The sequence below is a fragment of the Xyrauchen texanus genome, chromosome 5 (assembly GCF_025860055.1).
Source record: "Xyrauchen texanus isolate HMW12.3.18 chromosome 5, RBS_HiC_50CHRs, whole genome shotgun sequence".
NCBI lineage: Eukaryota > Metazoa > Chordata > Actinopteri > Cypriniformes > Catostomidae > Xyrauchen > Xyrauchen texanus.
This window is the reverse complement of record NC_068280.1, coordinates 9347724-9369139: the sequence shown is the minus strand read 5'-3', so window position 1 is coordinate 9369139 and position 21416 is coordinate 9347724. Positions and strand designations below refer to the sequence as shown.

The 21416-nt window shown below is 32.2% G+C and overlaps 1 protein-coding gene across 1 annotated transcript; it reads right to left on the bottom strand.

Annotated features, from left to right (window-relative positions):
- Positions 1-667: 667 nt before the first annotated feature.
- On the bottom strand, positions 668-18876 carry LOC127644165 (uncharacterized). The gene is made up of 18 exons (XM_052127202.1): positions 18773-18876; positions 18207-18266; positions 17249-17403; positions 16749-16807; positions 16381-16529; positions 15854-15892; positions 15465-15613; positions 15154-15215; positions 14844-15010; positions 6682-6720; positions 6295-6443; positions 5985-6046; positions 5665-5831; positions 4974-5012; positions 4585-4733; positions 4275-4336; positions 3964-4130; positions 668-1905 (listed from the first exon to the last, which is right to left on the bottom strand). The coding sequence occupies exons 2-18, from the start codon at positions 18244-18246 to the stop codon at positions 1817-1819; spliced, it is 1743 nt and encodes a 580-aa protein (XP_051983162.1). The 5' UTR covers positions 18247-18266; positions 18773-18876; the 3' UTR covers positions 668-1816.
- Between the last annotated feature and the right edge of the window lie 2540 nt (positions 18877-21416).

Genomic DNA, 21416 nt, shown 5'->3' with positions numbered 1-21416 from the left:
GAGCTATTGTGGGATCAGCTAGACTGTAAGGTGCGTGGAAAGTGCACGACAAGACATCCACGTCTATGGCAAGTGCAACAGGAAGTGTGGGGTGAAATGTCATCTGAGTATCTGGACAAACTGACAGCTGGAATGCCAAGGATCTGCAAAGCTGTCATTGCTGCACTTGGAGGATTTTCTGATGAGAAATCTTTGAAGCAGTTTTGAAGTTCTGAACATTTATTTCAATTGTATATTATATTGTAATAGTAATTTTACTACATTGTGATCAGTTGAATGCCACTTTGGTGAATGAAAGAACCAATTTCTTTCCATAAGAGCAAAATCTGTACATTTTTCCAAACTTTTGCCCAACAGTATCTATATGTATATATGATTAAAAAAATTGTTTAGAGCAAATACATAAATATCAACATATAATTATTCAGTATACAAGACAAAAGGCCAAAAACGTGGGCAGAAATGTATAATGCTCTGAATTGGTTTCAAAGACTGATAATGAAAAAAAAAGTAATTTCAACGAATCAGCTGTTGTCAATTAGATTAGAAATGGTTAAAGCTAGAATAAAGTAAAAATGTTGTTTGAAAATAATCAAGGCATGTTTTCTACAAGTTTCTTCACTGTTTCCACACATTTGACAATAAATGAACAAAAGGAAACGTGATATTTATTAACTATATTTATTTAGATAAACCAATATAACAATACATTGTAATACACAGCAATATTTACCTAAAAGTAAAGTTTTCACTAAAACATTTTAACACATGGAAAATGCCAGCAAACCCCATATGGAGTTGTGTCAAAGTGGACTGCCTCGAACACAGCCGTTATATTACTATATATTCTATACATTCCTTCTTTCTCTGCAACCAATATTATTACTTCAAAGTGCAAACATTTTGCAAGCATGCTCAAAACCAAGTTTTTTGGGGGAATGGGGACAAGGTTTTTGTAGGAAAACAGCTGAAAATCTACCTCCCCACCATGTCTGGCTAAATTTGAAATCGTACATTACTACCATACTACAATTATATACAGTAGATATAGCAGAAATAGCAGTAGTAATAAGTTAGTATGTGATTCCATATTTTGTCTATGTGTTCCCAGCTAGTTTATGTATGGTTCACAGGTGGTGTCATAGGTAGTTGGAGGGGGTGTGGTTAAAGCATGTTTGGCTATTTGCCCCGCTAATGCCATCATTATGATGTCAACGGAAAGAAAAGTAGCGAGGCAAGATATTACATTTTTATTAGCGAATATGAACATTAACATTTTCTTCCTTTTGAGTAGCCTGTATGGGTGAATAGTTCACATTAAGACCAGAAATATGCCTAAAGAAAACAAGTAGTCAATTTTGACTTCACATTGACTTAAAAATAGATTTTTCAATCCATTATCAACAGAACAAAACAAAGCCAGTTCTAAATAGTACAATTATTCATCTTTACATATAATATATATTTGTACCATATGGCATGAATGAATGTTCAGATTTGGTTTCATTGTATAAACCCATCCTCATTATTTCTCCAGCACAGTGTACACATTTACATGCATAATGTACTTTTTGTCAAGCAGAGCACAAAATACAATAAATCAGACTCGCTATAAATTTTGCCTGGCTCTGAATATGGCAATAAATTACAGTAAAAATTACAACTTGACAACTTGACTTGACATGGCTTGATTTGCTTTGTGATTTGTTGATTCAAAATGCAAACTGAAAGAAAACATTAGCATTTTGTATTAATATGTTTTGTTGGATAAATGTAGTAGTGCGATTTTATTTGTTTGCTCATGCGAATGTGATACTTAGAGATGCATCATAGTTGACAACAGAAGTGATGCTAGAGTCATCCACAAAGCTGTCAGCATACTAGCCAAGACTGGAGACCGGGAAGCTGTATAAAAACAAAGAAATATCCTTTTAAGAAATTGTAAATCATAGCATATAAAAATATATGTGTAAATGTACACTAACAACTGGATCATAGCATATAAAAATATATGTGTAAATGTACACTAACAACTGGATCATAGCATATAAAAATATATGTGTAAATGTACACTAACAACTGGAACATAGCATATAAAAATATATGTGTAAATGTACACTAACAACTGGATCATAGCATATAAAAATATATGTGTAAATGTACACTAACAACTGGATCATAGCATATAAAAATATATGTGTAAATGTACACTAACAACTGGAACATAGCATATAAAAATATATGTGTAAATGTACACTAACAACTGGATCATAGCATATAAAAATATATGTGTAAATGTACACTAACAACTGGATCATAGCATATAAAAATATATGTGTAAATGTACACTAACAACTGGATCATAGCATATAAAAATATATGTGTAAATGTACACTAACAACTGGATCATAACTTATAAAAATATATGTGTAAATGTACACTAACAACTGGATCATAACTTATAAAAATATATGTGTAAATGTACACTAACAACTGGATCATAGCATATAAAAATATATGTGTAAATGTACACTAACAACTGGAACATAGCATATAAAAATATATGTGTAAATGTACACTAACAACTGGAACATAGCATATAAAAATATATGTGTAAATGTACACTAACAACTGGAACATAGCATATAAAAATATATGTGTAAATGTACACTAACAACTGGATCATAGCATATAAAAATATATGTGTAAATGTACACTAACAACTGGATCATAGCATATAAAAATATATGTGTAAATGTACACTAACAACTGGATCATAGCATATAAAAATATATGTGTAAATGTACACTAACAACTGGATCATAGCTTATAAAAATATATGTGTAAATGTACACTAACAACTGGATCATAGCATATAAAAATATATGTGTAAATGTACACTAACAACTGGAACATAGCATATAAAAATATATGTGTAAATGTACACTAACAACTGGATCATAGCATATAAAAATATATGTGTAAATGTACACTAACAACTGGATCATAGCATATAAAAATATATGTGTAAATGTACACTAACAACTGGATCATAGCATATAAAAATATATGTGTAAATGTACACTAACAACTGGATCATAGCATATAAAAATATATGTGTAAATGTACACTAACAACTGGATCATAGCATATAAAAATATATGTGTAAATGTACACTAACAACTGGATCATAGCATATAAAAATATATGTGTAAATGTACACTAACAACTGGAACATAGCATATAAAAATATATGTGTAAATGTACACTAACAACTGGATCATAGCATATAAAAATATATGTGTAAATGTACACTAACAACTGGAACATAGCATATAAAAATATATGTGTAAATGTACACTAACATCTGGATCATAGCATATAAAAATATATGTGTAAATGTACACTAACAACTGGATCATAGCATATAAAAATATATGTGTAAATGTACACTAACAACTGGAACATAGCATATAAAAATATATGTGTAAATGTACACTAACATCTGGATCATAGCATATAAAAATATATGTGTAAATGTACACTAACAACTGGAACATAGCATATAAAAATATATGTGTAAATGTACACTAACATCTGGATCATAGCATATAAAAATATATGTGTAAATGTACACTAACAACTGGATCATAGCATATAAAAATATATGTGTAAATGTACACTAACAACTGGATCATAGCATATAAAAATATATGTGTAAATGTACACTAACAACTGGAACATAGCATATAAAAATATATGTGTAAATGTACACTAACAACTGGATCATAGCATATAAAAATATATGTGTAAATGTACACTAACAACTGGATCATAGCATATAAAAATATATGTGTAAATGTACACTAACAACTGGATCATAGCATATAAAAATATATGTGTAAATGTACACTAACAACTGGATCATAGCATATAAAAATATATGTGTAAATGTATACTAACAAGTGTTTCCAGAGGAGTCTGTAACTTTGATGGATTCTGGATCAACTGTGAAATTGAATTCTTTATTCAAAGCTGCGTCACGAAGGGTTATTGCCACAGTCCTCACATCAGCAGTAGTGGTATTTTTGTCAAATTCCAAGCCACCATCTATCACTATAGATCCGTTGCTGAGAAGGCACAATCATGTTGAAACATAGTAAAAAAAAAATTAGAATCATAAATAAATAAATAAGACAATGGAATGAACATTTGAATGTTTTAAGATGAAATTTAAACAAAGTGGTTGGTTATTTTTAGAATTCACTTTTTACCTGAATTTCCTAATAAACATACGAATGAAGCTCTTAATTTTCTTTTTGTAAACGTTGAAAACCTAAAATATATAAAAAAGACAGTTCAAAACAGACTTCCATGTTGCTAAAACTGATTCGTTTTTACGACTGGATAAATAGACATTTAGAGTAAAACAATGTCTTAGCAAACTGTTCATCATAAACATATAGAAATATTATAAATATTTAACAACATGATTTTAACGTTGACAGTTCACAACATTAGCTATTGCAGAGCATTAAAATATCATTACAAGTCTAATCGTTCTCGATTGGTTAAAAATATTACCTGAGTGGTGATGTTTGATTCCAGCTTTTGGGTGACAGGATCGCTCAGATTGGAGTAGGCCTCAATGAATTGATCAGCAATTTTAAAAGTTACGTTAAACACTGTAACAGGTGCAGTTGTGTTAGTCGTGTTCACTCCTGGCAAAGAAACTTTTGAAGAAACAAAAACTTTGATTAACATAACAGAGATACATTTAATCGTTTGCCTCTTTATATATGAATAATTCATGTATGGTTAAATTACTGATTCAAATACCCAGCATATTTGTTAATTGTATCATATGCTCATTATATCAATGTATAATATATTTTTGCCTGTTGATTTGATATTGGAGTAGATTGCTTGGAATGTATCATTAATGCTGAAACTTATATTAAATAGTACAATACCTGCAGGGGGTGTGCTAATTGTAGTTGTCAGATTGGGCACTGTCATTTTTACGATGGAAAAGGGAACACAGTACATTGTAAGTGATACAAATTCTTATAATTATTTTACATTACACTTAACAATCACAATCTTAACCACAAATATAGAATTTAGAAGCTCCAAAAAGACCAAGTTATATGAGTGTTTTCAAACAAGCTACAGTGTGTAAAGAGCTCCCAGCTCTCTTAAAGGGGTGTGAAACTGTACATTTCAGTGGCAAGCAATTTGTCTGTTCAAACTGAATCATAGCATATAAAAATATATGTGTAAATGTATACTAACAACTGGATCATAGCATATAAAAATATATGTATAAATGTACACTAACAACTGGATCATAGCATATAAAAATATATGTGTAAATGTACACTAACAACTGGATCATAGCATATAAAAAATATATGTGTAAATGTACACTAACAACTGGATCATAGCATATAAAAATATATGTGTAAATGTACACTAACAACTGGATCATAGCATATAAAAATATATGTGTAAATGTACACTAACAACTGGATCATAGCATATAAAAATATATGTGTAAATGTACACTAACAACAAGATCATAGCATATAAAAATATATGTGTAAATGTACACTAACAACTGGATCATAGCATATAAAAATATATGTGTAAATGTATACTAACAAGTGTTTCCAGAGGAGTCTGTAACTTTGATGGATTCTGGATCAACTGTGAAATTGAATTCTTTATTCAAAGCTGCGTCACGAAGGGTTATTGCCACAGTCCTCACATCAGCAGTAGTGGTATTTTTGTCAAATTCAAAGCCACCATCTATCACTATAGATCCGTTGCTGAGAAGGCACAATCATGTTGAAACATAGTAAAAAAAAAAAATTGAATCATAACTAAATAAATAAATAAATAAGACAATGGAATGAACATTTGAATGTTTTAAGATGAAATTTAAACAAAGTGGTTGGTTATTTTTAGAATTCACTTTTTACCTGAATTTCCTAATAAACATACGAATGAAGCTCGGAATTTTCTTTTTGTAAACGTTGAAAACCTAAAATATATAAAAAAGACAGTTCAAAACAGACTTCCATGTTGCTAAAACTGATTCGTTTTTACGACTGGATAAATAGACATTTAGAGTAAAACAATGTCTTAGCAAACTGTTCATCATAAAGATATAGAAATATTATAATTATTTAACAACATGTTCTTAATGTTTACAGTTCACAACATTAGCTATTGCCGAGCATTAAAATATCATTACAAGTCTAATCGTTCTCGATTGGTTAAAAATATTACCTGAGTGGTGATGTTTGATTCCAGCTTTTGGGTGACAGGATCGCTCAGATTGGAGTAGGCCTCAATGAATTGATCAGCAATTTTAAAAGTTACGTTAAACACTGTAACAGGTGCAGTTGTGTTAGTCGTGTTCACTCCTGGCAAAGAAACTTTTGAAGAAACAAAAACTTTGATTAACATAACAGAGATACATTTAATCGTTTGCCTCTTTATATGAATAATTCATTTATGGTTAAATTACTGATTCAAATACCCAGCATATTTGTTAATTGTATCATATGCTCATTATAACAATGTATAATATATTTTTGCCTGTTGATTTGATATTGGAGTAGATTGCTTGGAATGTATCATTAATGCTGAACGTTATATTAAATAGTACAATACCTGCAGGGGGTGTGCTAATTGTAGTTGTCAGATTGGGCACTGTCATTTTTCCGATGGAAAAGGGAACACAGTACATTGTAAGTGATACAAATTCTTATAATTATTTTACATTACACTTAACAATCACAATCTTAACCACAAATATAGAATTTAGCAGCTCCAAAAAGACCAAGTTATATGAGTGTTATCAAACAAGCTACAGTGTGTAAAGAGCTCCCAGCTCTCTTAAAGGGGTGTGAAACTGTACATTTCAGTGGCAAGCAATTTGTCTGTTCAAACTGAACTCGAAACCATTGCACATCACAGCCATCAGAAAATATTTGATGTTTCATGCACAGTATATATTTTGCAAATGCAAGGGGATCAGAAATTAATAAATTAAAGTCATTAAATTACAGATACAAATTACCTGTTTATATTTGATGATTGTTTTTTAATACTTATAAAACAAGTATTATTTCTGCATTTCATTACATATATTTAATGTTTTTTTGTTTTTACAAATGATTGCATACTGACCAGATTCAGCAATATTGATGGAATTCTGAATGATATTGAGGAAACTCCCATTTGTAACTCTGTCAACAAGGGTTTGTTTCAGGCTTGTGACATTAGGACGAGTGCCATTGGAAAATTGAAGAATGCTATCTGTCACAATGGAGCCATTCCTGAGAAGGCACAACCATGTTAAAACAGACAAATAATGAAAGCAAGAACAACTGAATGAACAAACAGAACAACCGGTAAGTTAACTTACAAAGTGACTTACCAACAAACTAAGTAAACGATTAACCAACCAATATATTAACTAATAAAAACATGTTTACATTCATTTATCATTAAGTACATTTAAAAGTGCATTTGTTAGTATTTATGATTTTATGCAATGATTTACCTGAATTGCTTAATAACCATCCGTAGAAAATGTTGGATATTCACGAAGAGTGGTTCAATCTAGTTAGATAAAGAGATTAAGACATATATTCATATTGCTCTATAGCCACAAATATATTTAATAATGGATTTTTACTACCTTTTTTATTTTTATTAAAAAAACATTAGACAAGACAAATGATCAAATCTTGCGTTGCATCTTTTGATGCAAACAACTGTGTGGCAGGGCGGAGGGCGGGGCTGGGTCGTGATACTACACACCGGTCTCAGCCCTCCTGCCACAAACTGTTTATCTGGAAGACTGGGAACATAGTCATTTAAGTAAAAATGTTTAGGCTGAACTGCTCATCCTAAACATGTAGACTGTAAATTTATGACCCCAATTCTATCTGTTAATATTTTATAAAAATTGTTATTGTAATGTTTCAAATTCATACTGCAATGAAGCATTAGCAGTTAATTCAACAATCCCAGACCCTCACCAGAAGAAAACATTACCTGAGATGTGATGTTATTTTTCAGGTTGATGGTTGCATCAGCGCTCATATTGGAGTAGTCAGCAATGAAAGTTTCATTAATGGAGAAACTTAAATTAAACTCAAAGACAGTTGCATTTGTGTCATTTGCTGCATTCCCAGGCACAGGTAGGATTCCTGTTCAGGGTGAAATTAGAGAAAATGGGAATTGGTAAATGCCCAATACTAAACAACCTTAGAGACCATTATTTCAATGCACACTACAACAGACCCAAAATAAAGAGAATATTGCCAAAAAATAACCATGCTTTCAACGTTAGTGTGCAGTATGGTATTGCTATTTTGGCAAGATAGCAATCCAGCTGCAGATCAATTTCGGTCCATTTTTTTTTCTTCTGGTCACAATGTCATGTTGGTAAGGTAACTAAGATAATACTGAAGACATTTAAGATATTAATTGATAAATAATGGTGTTTGGTAGATTATTTTTCCAAACATTGCTGTTCAGGCTGAGTGAAATTGTCTCCTTCCTACAACTTGAAGGAATAAGTTGTCCAATAGAAAAACTTCAGTCAGAGCCATACTGCGACACTCTATAGACTCTGATTCTGAAGATCAATCCCAAACTGATGGATTCTATCCATTCCTTGCCAAGCCATTTTGACTGCACTCATGCCATCTTGACAGAATAAAATGAGATCTAATCTGTAATTATGATAACAGAAATACAGCAATCATAACTGACTGAAGATTCGCATGGTATTTATATGGCTTGTCATGCTAGTCCTCTAAACTAAATCTTAAGAGTCTTATTTAAGATAACCGAACAACTGAATAATGATCCTTGAAATTTAAAGAAATTTGACACTATTTTGACTCTTCACTAACTTTTCTTGTTGTTGTTTTTAACTTTATGATTTCTAAATTCCATGCTTAATATTAAAGAGTGATTTGGGACATGTATGACTACTCTAAGCTCCTTACCGATAAGACACAGAACACCTAGTACAATTCTCCACTCCATTGCTTCTTTTGGCAATATCCCTAAAAAGTGAAAATAAAGCATATTAGTAATACGTTTAAACACAGTTTATACTAAAATAAAATCCACATGGGTGGTCATTTTATTAACATGAAAAAGAAGCTGTACAGGCAACAAACACATACAGTTATATATATATATATATATATATATATATATATATATATATAATATTTACCAGTTTAGTAAATAAACATACACCTCTAAAGTGCGTCAAAATTGGCAACTTGTTACATAATATATTATTTTACTATTATTACATAACAGTTTTGTTTTGTATGAATAAATGAGTAAGTATTTGGGTGGATAACATTGTTATATTAATAATATATATATATATATATATATATATATATATATATATATATATATATATATATATATATATATATATATATATATATATATATAAAATAAAACAAACAAAAAACAAATAGTTCTGCTTACTTTTTGATTATCTTTTCAGGAAAAAGTACACAATCCAAGGTTAATCCAAATAGCAACCTTTTGATGTCATTGGTTAAATGGTCACATCTAAATGAACACAGCAAACAGGTGGTGATATTTAAAGTGAATTTTTTTTTTCATTGCTGAGAATCGACCAATAGGGATTCAGCTGTGAGTTTGCTGTCAAACTGGAGGAACAACTGTAATTAAAATACTATCTTTGTTTCCTGGTATACAGGTGAGGCTAACCTATTTAATATATGGCAAAACCTGTACACATCTTTTATATTCTGTTGAAGCCAGCAAAAGGAAACTCATTTACTTGACTAGAATCACTAATACATAACTCATACATTAATATCATATACTGTACATTCTTGATTAAATGGATTACTGAGATGCAATGAAATGCACCCCTTTTTATTATTATTAGCCAGCTATAAGCATGAGAATGACCTGTCCTTTTTCTCGACAGAGTAATAAATATTTAGAGTTTTCATGAGGTTAGTTTTAGGGTTTGGGTTAGGGTTACATACAATAAAAATATATTACATATGAAAATTACAAATTGTATTCTGTATATATTCTTTTTTGTACACAAAAGTACAGAACAGGGAAACGTGAGTTACTATACTGTCTTAATAAGTAAAGGTGCAGTGCTGTCAATTAAGTATGACAAACAAGCAAAAAAACAAAACAAAAAAAAACATTAGTAGCTGTGGAAAAACTGACATTTCCAGCAAATCTAGTTCCTTATAACTCAAAAGGCTTTCACCTAAAAACCAAACTAGCACAGGCAGATCGGCAAACTTTCCTCACTGGCAGAAAAATTTTTAAATAATTTGATGTACTCTTCTTATTACTTTTAGAAAAGGGGTCTTTATCAGGGGGTCTATAATCCTAAAACAATTTTGACAGTTGTTTCTTTAATGGTTTATGGTTTTATGGTTGCAATATGTCATCATTTCATTTTTTCTCATAGTGGCTGCCAGTAAACAGCCAAAAATGTTTCCTCATGTCATACTCAAACATCACCAGAAGCATGGTCACAAACCTCTTTCATTTAAAGGAGCTAATAGAGGGACATTCCGGGTTCAATCAAGTTAGCATCGACAGCATCTGTGGCATCATTTTAAATCCCCAATTTTCCAAATTGTAAAGGCTCTTTTTCTTTTTTTATTAAATAAATACTTTTTTGGAGTTTGCACAGTGCCTGTTCTGCAAATGCTCTATACCTTGTTTATGGTCCAGATATTATGTTGTCAAGCAGCAGAGTGTGGCAAGAGGTCGAAGTCTTGCGAACAGATTGTTTTTTTTATTGTGTTGTTCTTAGAGTTTCAGCTGTTTATTACGCAAATAAACAGTTGAGAATTTCAAACTTAAGTGTGTTATTTGAACTAGAAAAATTATGTTCAGTTTACTTAAAGAGAATGTGGAATCCGATTGCACAAAGTATTTTAAGTGTACACCACTTAAAAGTGATACAGTAAACTCATGTTGAGATTAGTGGTATTTCAGATGTAAAGTGAACAAATTGTATTAAATTTAAGTTAATTGACTTAATAGAGTAATCTACTAATAAATAATTTGTAAGGTTACTAATTAATTTATAGAACATTAACAAAAAAAATTAAGTTAACTACAAATTTACTATTAAGTTTAATAACAAGTTGACATTACTTGCATAGGAACATTAATATAACTTCATTTTAGTAAGTAAGTTTTCTTTGCAGAAATAAGGCAATAGGTTTCCTTAATTTTTAAGTAAACTGAACGTGTACAATTTTACAGTGTATGAAGGTAACACATTTAAAATACTGCCTTGTGTAAGACTATGTAATGTTTAAAGTATATTGTACAAAGTATGGCTAAGTAATAACAGTTTGATATTGAAGACAAAGTGTGCAATTTGTAGTATTTCGAATAAGCCAAAGGTGTTACGGAGCATATACATCTTACTCAAATATAATACACTTATGGTATATTGTTTGTATGTTTCGAATACACTTGCAATTAATTTGTAATGTACTTGTAACACAAATAAAGTATACTTTAATATCACTAATCAAGCATGGAATTAGCCTACACTGGCATATTGTCACGAACATTGAGAGCGCCTCCCCCTCCAACCGTCGGAGATCAGATTCACTGGAATATTGACTATAGACTACATTTCCCATAAGCCCGCATACCTAGGTCTGATTGCGCCACAGCTGTTCCCTGTTTCCCACTCGCTATATAACGAACTCTGTTTTTTCACTCATTGTGAAGTCTTGTTTTGCTCCGGCTACATTACTAAGCGGTTTCCCAGTCTGTTACTCTGTCTATTGTGTACCAACCCAGCTTTGTTTCCGTGACCTTGTTTGTTTGCCGCCTGCCCTGTATTACTACTGCCAGTCATAAGTTTGTCGTTGTTTGCTGCCTGCCCCAATCTTCTGCCTGCTCTCACGCTGATTCTGCCTGCCTCATATATATATATATGTTTGCCTATGCTTGACCATTGCCTGTACGACTATTGAGTTCTTCATTAAACACTGCTTATGGATCCCAGCCTACCTGAGTCCGCGTTACACATATACTTAAAGTATACTAAGTATACTTGAAGTTGCTCCAATTTAGTACACAAAAGTACACTAAATACACTTGAAGTTTTGTTTTACTACAATTTTAATTAGCTAATTAACTAAAATATACTTAGTACAAAATTAGTTGTTTCAAAATAGCACTCTTCAACTTAACTAATTTAACACAATTGAAGCATACTTAAATTAGTCTGGCTTCAAGTATACTTAGCATATTTTTTTTTCACAAGGCTGTACTTGGAGGATTTTTTTTATGAGAAATCTTTGAAGCAGTTTTGAAGTTCTGAACATTTATTTATTAACAGTATCTATATATATATGATTCAAAAAATTGTTTAGAGGAAATACATAAATATCAACATATAATTATTCAGTATAGAAGACAAAAGGCCAAAAAAGTGGGCAGAAATGTATAATGCTCTGAATTGGTTTCAAAGACTGATAATGAAAAAAACAAAACATAATTTCAATGAATCAGCTGTTGTCAATTAGATTAGAAATGGTTAAAGCTAGAATAAAGTAAAAATCTAGTTTTAAAATAATCAAGGCATGTTTTCTACAAGTTTCTTCACTGTTTCCACACATTTGACAATAAATGAACAAAAGGAAACGTGATATTTATTAACTATATTTATTTAGATAAACCAATATAACAATACATTGTAATACACAGCAATATTTACCTAAAAGTAAAGTTTTCACTAAAACATTTTAACACATGGAAAATGCCAGCAAACCCCATATGGAGTTGTGTCAAAGTGGACTGCCTCGAACACAGCCGTTATATTACTATATATTCTATACATTCCTTCTTTCTCTGCAACCAATATTATTACTTCAAAGTGCAAACATTTTGCAAGCATGCTCAAAACCATGTTTTTTGGGGGAATGGGGACAGGGTTTTTGTAGGAAAACAGCTGAAAATCTACCTCCCCACCATGTCTGGCTAAATTTGAAATCGTACATTACTACCATACTACAATTATATACAGTAGATATAGCAGAAATAGCAGTAGTAGTAAGTTAGTATGTGATTCCATATTTTGTCTATGTGTTCCCAGCTAGTTTATGTATGGTTCACAGGTGGTGTCATAGGTAGTTGGAGGGGGTGTGGTTAAAGCATGTTTGGCTATTTGCCCCGCTAATGCCATCATTATGATGTCAAAAGGAAAGAAAAGTAGCGAGGCAAGATATTACATTTTTAATATAAGAGAATATGAACATTAACATTTTCTTCCTTTTGAGTAGCCTCTATGGGTGAATAGTTCACATTAAGACCAGAAATATGCCTAAAGAAAACAAGTAGTCAATTTTGACTTCACATTGACTTAAAAATAGATTTTTCAATCCATTATCAATAGAACAAAACAAAGCCAGTTCTAAATAGTACAATTATTCATCTTTGCATATAATATTTATTTGTACCATATGGCATGAATGAATGTTCAGATTTGGTTTCATTGTATAAACCCATCCTCATTATTTCTCCAGCACAGTGTACACATTTACATGCATAATGTACTTTTTGTCAAGCAGAGCACAAAATACAATAAATCAGACTCGCTATAAATTTTGCCTGGCTCTGAATATGGCAAGAAATTACAGTAAAAATTACAACTTGACAACTCGACTTGACATGGCTTGATTTGCTTTGTGATTTGTTGATTCAAAACGCAAACTGAAAGAAAACATTAGCATTTTGTATTAATATGTTTTGATGGATAAATGTAGTAGTACGATTTTATTTGTTTGCTCATGCGAATGTGATACTTAGAGATGCATCATAGTTGACAACAGAAGTGATGCTAGAGTCATCCACAAAGCTGTCAGCATACTAGCCAAGACTGGAGACCGGGAAGCTGTATAAAAACAAAGAAATATCCTTTTAAGAAATTGTAAATCATAGCATATAAAAATATATGTGTAAATGTACACTAACAACTGGATCATAGCATATAAAAATATATGTGTAAATGTACACTAACAATTGGATCATAGCATATAAAAATATATGTGTAAATGTACACTAACAATTGGATCATAACATATAAAAATATATGTGTAAATGTACACTAACAATTGGATCATAGCATATAAAAATATATGTGTAAATGTACACTAACAATTGGATCATAGCATATAAAAATATATGTGTAAATGTACACTAACAATTGGATCATAGCATATAAAAATATATGTGTAAATGTACACTAACAATTGGATCATAGCATATAAAAATATATGTGTAAATGTATACTAACAACTGGATCATAGCATATAAAAATATATGTGTAAATGTACACTAACAATTGGATCATAACATATAAAAATATATGTGTAAATGTATACTAACAACTGGATCATAGCATATAAAAATATATGTGTAAATGTACACTAACAACTGGAACATAGCATATAAAAATATATGTGTAAATGTACACTAACAATTGGATCATAGCATATAAAAATATATGTGTAAATGTACACTAACAATTGGATCATAACATATGAAAATATATGTGTAAATGTATACTAACAACTGGATCATAGCATATAAAAATATATGTGTAAATGTACACTAACAATTGGATCATAGCATATAAAAATATATGTGTAAATGTACACTAACAACTGGATCATAGCATATAAAAATAGATGTGTAAATGTACACTAACAACTGGATCATAGCATATAAAAATATATGTGTAAATGTACACTAACAAGTGTTTCCAGAGGGGTCTGTAACTTTGATGGATTCTGGATCAACTGTGAAATTGAATTCTTTATTCAAAGCTGCGTCACGAAGGGTTATTGCCACAGTCCTCACATCAGCAGTAGTGGTATTTTTGTCAAATTCCAAGCCACCATCTATCACTATAGATCCGTTGCTGAGAAGGCACAATCATGTTGAAACATAGTAAAAAAAAATTTGAATCATAAATAAATAAATAAGACAATGGAATGAACGTTTGAATGTTTTAAGATGAAATTTAAACAAAGTGGTTGGTTATTTTTAGAATTCACTTTTTACCTGAATTTCCTAATAAACATACGAATGAAGCTCTTAATTTTCTTTTTGTAAACGTTGAAAACCTAAAATATATAAAAAAAGACAGTTCAAAACAGACTTCCATGTTGCTAAAACTGATTCGTTTTTACGACTGGATAAATAGACATTTAGAGTAAAAAAATGTCTTAGCAAACTGTTCATCATAAACATATAGAAATATTATAAATATTTAACAACATGATTTTAACGTTGACAGTTCACAACATTAGCTATTGCAGAGCATTAAAATATCATTACAAGTCTAATCGTTCTCGATTGGTTAAAAATATTACCTGAGTGGTGATGTTTGATTCCAGCTTTTGGGTGACAGGATCGCTCAGATTGGAGTAGGCCTCAATGAATTGATCAGCAATTTTAAAAGTTACGTTAAACACTGTAACAGGTGCAGTTGTGTTAGTCGTGTTCACTCCTGGCAAAGAAACTTTTGAAGAAACAAAAACTTTGATTAACATAACAGAGATACATTTTATCGCTTGCCTCTTTATATATGAATAATTCATTTATGGTTAAATTACTGATTCAAATACCCAGCATATTTGTTAATTGTATCATATGCTCATTATATCAATGTATAATATATTTTTGCCTGTTGATTTGATATTGGAGTAGATTGCTTGGAATGTATCATTAATGCTGAAACTTATATTAAATAGTACAATACCTGCAGGGGGTGTGCTAATTGTAGTTGTCAGATTGGGCACTGTCATTTTTCCGATGGAAAAGGGAACACAGTACATTGTAAGTGATACAAATTCTTATAATTATTTTACATTACACTTAACAATCACAATCTTAACCACAAATATAGAATTTAGCAGCTCCAAAAAGACCAAGTTATATGAGTGTTTTCAAACAAGCTACAGTGTGTAAAGAGCTCCCAGCTCTCTTAAAGGGGTGTGAAACTGTACATTTCAGTGGCAAGCAATTTGTCTGTTCAAACTGAACTCGAAACCATTGCACAACAAAGCACAATCACAGCCATCAGAAAATATTTGATGTTTCATGCACAGTATATATTTTGCAAATGCAAGGGGATCAGAAATTAATAAATTAAAGTCGTTAAATTACAGATACAAATTACCTGTTTATATTTGATGGTTTTTTAATACTTATAAAACAAGTATTATTTCTGCATTTCATTACATATATTTAATGTTTTTTTGTTTTTACAAATTATTGCATACTGACCAGATTCAGCAATATTGATGGAATTCTGAATGATATTGAGGAAACTCCCATTTGTAACTCTGTCAACAAGGGTTTGTTTCAGGCTTGTGACATTAGGACGAGTGCCATTGGAAAATTGAAGAATGCTATCTGTCACAATGGAGCCATTCCTGAGAAGGCACAACCATGTTAAAACAGACAAATAATGAAAGCAAGAATGAACAAACAGAACAACCGGTAAGTTAACTTACAAAGTGACTTACCAACAAACTAAGTAAACGATTAACCAACCAATATATTAACTAATAAAAACATGTTTACATTAATTTATCATTAAGTACATTTAAAAGTGCATTTGTTAGTATTTATGATTTTATGCAATGATTTACCTGAATTTCTGAATAACCATCCGTAGAAAATTTTGGATATTCCTGAAGAGTGGTTCAATCTAGTTAGATAAAGAGATTAAGACATATATTCATATTGCTCTATAGCCACAAATATATTTAATAATGGATTTTTACTACCTTTTTTATTTTTATTAAAAAAACATTAGACAAGACAAATGATCAAATCTTGCGTTGGATCTTTTGATGCAAACAACTGTGTGGCAGGGCGGAGGGCGGGGCTGGGTCGTGATACTACACACCCGGTCTCGCCCTCCGCCCTGCCACAAACTGTTTATCTGGAAGACTGGGAACATAGTCATTTAAGTAAAAATGTTTAGGCGAACTGCTCATCCTAAACATGTAGACTGTAAATTTATGACCCCAATTCTATCTGTTAATATTTTATAAAAATTGTTATTGTAATGTTTCAAATTCATACTGCAATGAAGCATTAGCAGTTAATTCAACAATCCCAGACCCTCACCAGAAGAAAACATTACCTGAGATGTGATGTTATTTTTCAGGTTGATGGTTGCATCAGCGCTCATATTGGAGTAGTCAGCAATGAAAGTTTCATTAATGGAGAAACTTAAATTAAACTCAAAGACAGTTGCATTTGTGTCATTTGCTGCATTCCCAGGCACAGGTAGGATTCCTGTTCAGGGTGAAATTAGAGAAAATGGGAATTGGTAAATTCCCAATACTAAACAACCTTTGAGACCATTATTTCAATGCACACTACAACAGACCCAAAATAAAGAGAATATTGCCAAAAAATAACCATGCTTTCAAAGTGTGCAGTATGGTATTGCTATTTTGGCAAGATAGCAATCCAGCTGCAGATCAATTTCGGTCCATTTTTTTTTCTTCTGGTCACAATGTCATGTTGGTAAGGTATCTAAGATAATACTGAAGACATTTAAGATATAAATTGATAAATAATGGTGTTTGGTAGATTATTTTTCCAAACATTGCTGTTCAGGCTGAGTGAAATTGTCTCCTCCCTACAACTTGAAGGAATAAGTTGTCCAATAGAAAAACTTCAGTCAGAGCCATATTGCGACACTCTATAGACTCTGATTCTGAAGATCAATCCCAAACTGATGGATTCTATCCATTTCTTGCCAAGCCATTTTGACTGCACTCATGCCATCTTGACAGAATAAAATGAGACCTAATCTGAAATTATGATAACAGAAATACAGCAATCATAACTGACTGAAAATTCGCATGGTATTTATATGGCTTGTCATGCTAGTCCTCTAAACTAAATCTTAAGAGTCTTATTTAAGATAACCGAACAACTGAATAATGATCCTTGAAATTTAAAGAAATTTGACACTATTTTGACTCTTCACTAACTTTTCTTGTTGTTGTTTTTAACTTTATGATTTCTAAATTCCATCCTTAATATTAAAGAGTGATTTGGGACATGTATGACTACTCTAAGCTCCTTACCGATAAGACACAGAACACCTAGTACAATTCTCCACTCCATTGCTTCTTTTGGCAATATCCCTAAAAAGTGAAAATAAAGCATATTAGTAATACGTTTAAACACAGTTTATACTAAAATAAAATCCACATGGGTGGTCATTTTATTAACATGAAAAAGAAGTTGTACAGGCAACAAACACATACAGTTATATATATATATATATATATATATATATATATATATATATATATATATATATATATATATAATATTTACCAGTTTAGTAAATAAACATACACCTCTGAAGTGCGTCAAAATTGGCAACTTGTTAGATAATATATTATTTTACTATTATTACATAACAGTTTTGTTTTGTATGAATAAATGAGTAAGTATTTGGGTGGATAACATTGTTATATTAATAATATATATATATATATATTGTTATATTGGGAGCATCAGAGCTTATATCACATTCAGTGGATATCAAGAATATACATAATCAAAACACATACAATAAAAAATAAATGTATATATATATATAGATATAAAATAAAACAAACAAAAAACAAATAGTTCTGCTTACTTTTTGATTATCTTTTCAGGAAAAAGTACACAATCCAAGGTTAATCCAAATAGCAACCTTTTGATGTCGTTGGTTAAATGGTCACATCTAAATGAACACAGCAAACAGGTGGTGATATTTAAAGTGAAAAACTTTTTTTCATTGCTGAGAATCGACCAATAGGGATTCAGCTGTGAGTTTGCTGTCAAACTGGAGGAACAACTGTATTAAAATACTAGCTTTGTTTCCTGGTACATATACAGGTGAGGCTAACCTATTTAATATATGGCAAAACCTGTACACATCTTTTATATTCTGTTGAAGCCAGCAAAAGGAAACTCATTTACTTGACTAGAATCACTAATACATAACTCATACATTAATATCATATACTGTACATTCTTGATTAAATGGATTACTGAGATGCAATGAAATGCACCCCTTTTTATTATTATTAGCCAGCTATAAGCATGAGAATGACCTGTCCTTTTTCTCGACAGAGTAATAAATATTTAGAGTTTTCACGAGGTTAGTGTTAGGGTTTGGGTTAGGGTTACATACAATAAAAATATATGACATATGAAAATTACAAATTTTATTCTGTATATATTCTTTTTTGCAGAATTGCAAAATTACAGAACAGGGAAACACGAGTCACTATACTGTCTTAAAAAGTAAAGGTGCAGTGCTGCTAATCATATATGACATTAGCTGCTGTGGAAAAACTGGCATTTCCAGCAAATCTAGTTCCTTATAACTCAAAAGGCTTTCACCTAAAAACCAAACTAGCACAGGCAGCATGGCAAACTTTCCTCACTGGCAGAAAAAAATAAAAATAATTTGATGTACTCTTCTTATTACTTTTAGAAAAGGGGTCTTTATCGGGAGTCTATAATCCTAAAAAAACTTTGACAGTTGTTTCTTTAATGGTTTATGGTTTTATGATTGCAACATGTCGTCATTTCATTTTTTCTATTTTTAATTTTGTTCCTCAGTGGCTGCCAGTAAACAGCCAAAAATCTTTCCTCATGTCATACTCAAACATCACCAGAAGCATGGTCACAAACCTCTTTCATTTAAAGGAGCTAATAGAGGGACATTCCGGGTTCAATCAAGTTAGAATCGACAGCATCTGTGGCATAATGTTAATTACAAAAAAAAAATATATATATATATAACAAAATCAAGGTAAGGCACATACTTGCAGTAAATTAGGCCATTATTTGAAGGGTTTAAAGACAGAAATGTAAAGCTGATAATTTTATAGAGGTTTAGGGTTATATTAGGGTTTAAGCGTTTACAGCGTTCAGTCATAATGGCAATGAAGCTGTAAAATTGCATAAAACTCTAGAAAGAAAAGGATAGTGAGCGATTTTATCACACTAAAAAACACACATATTTAACACACAAATTAATTGTGTTTTTGTGAAGAGTGATCTGAACGGTGTACACTTACATGAGATGAAGACTATACTCATAATAGTTTTCTATAAAAGTGTTTTTATTATACATGGTGCGGGTCACCCCTTTAATGTGTTTCGCCATGATGAAATGATATGGTCCGCTGTGTTTCACGAAACGTCGAAGAAGGAAATCCTCCCTCTCATTGGCTGCCACCTTGGTTGGTTTCCTGCGTTTCCCCTCTCTCGAAGCGAGAGCGTTCCACACCCGGGACTTTTTTCTCCGCTCTGTTCGTTCCAGAAACGATGGAAGGTGATCGCCCCGTATAGTCCTCCCAGTTGGCAGCGGTCATCCAGTCCCTCGCTGCATTACACCAGAGCCACCAACAATCCCTGCTTGAGCTCCGGCAGGACCAGGTTCACCGATTCTTCTAGATCATGCGGGCTCAAGCAGAGGACATGCGTTCCGGAGTCTTCTGAGCCAGGAGGCCGCCCCGGCTGCAGCCGCGACCCCGGCCCCCTGTGCCTTGTTGCCCCCGCCTGCGTTACAATAGATGGGGGCGGCAGACGATCCGGAAGCGTTCCTGGATCTCAAAGAGATCCAGGAACGCTCAGAGACCACAATCGCAACAACCCAGTTATTTGTGGAGATCACCTCTCACCTCGGCAACTCACAGAGGTTTCCGAAATGCAAAGGGAATTTGCAGATGTGTTTTCCCCTCTACCGGGTCGTACGAACATCATCCAGCACCACATCGAGACCGAGCCGGGTGTAGTGGTACGTAGCCGCCCCTATCGCTTGCCCGAACACAAAAAGAAAATAGTCCGGGGGAATTGGACGCGATGCTCGATATGGGCGTAATAGAGGAATCCCACAGTGATCGGTCCAGCCCGGTTGTTCTTGTTCCCAAGAGCAATGGGTCTGTACGGTTCTGTGTGGATTATAGAAAAGTCAACGCGGTGTCTAAATTTGACGCATACCCAATGCCCCGTGTTGATGAGTTGCTTGCTTTTTTTGCGACCTTGGATTTAAAGAAGGGTTATTGGCAGATCCCCTTGACACCAATTTCCCGTGAGAAATTCTCTACGCCGTTTGGATTACACCAATTTGTGACACTTCCTTTTGGTTTGTTTGGGGCCCCAGCCACGTTTCCTCAGAAACGGTGTGATCCTCAGACCACACACCGCCTATGCCGTTTTAGTAATGATTTAAATTAATGATTGGCAGCGGCACATGCAACATCTGAGGGCCGTCCTGAGGTCGC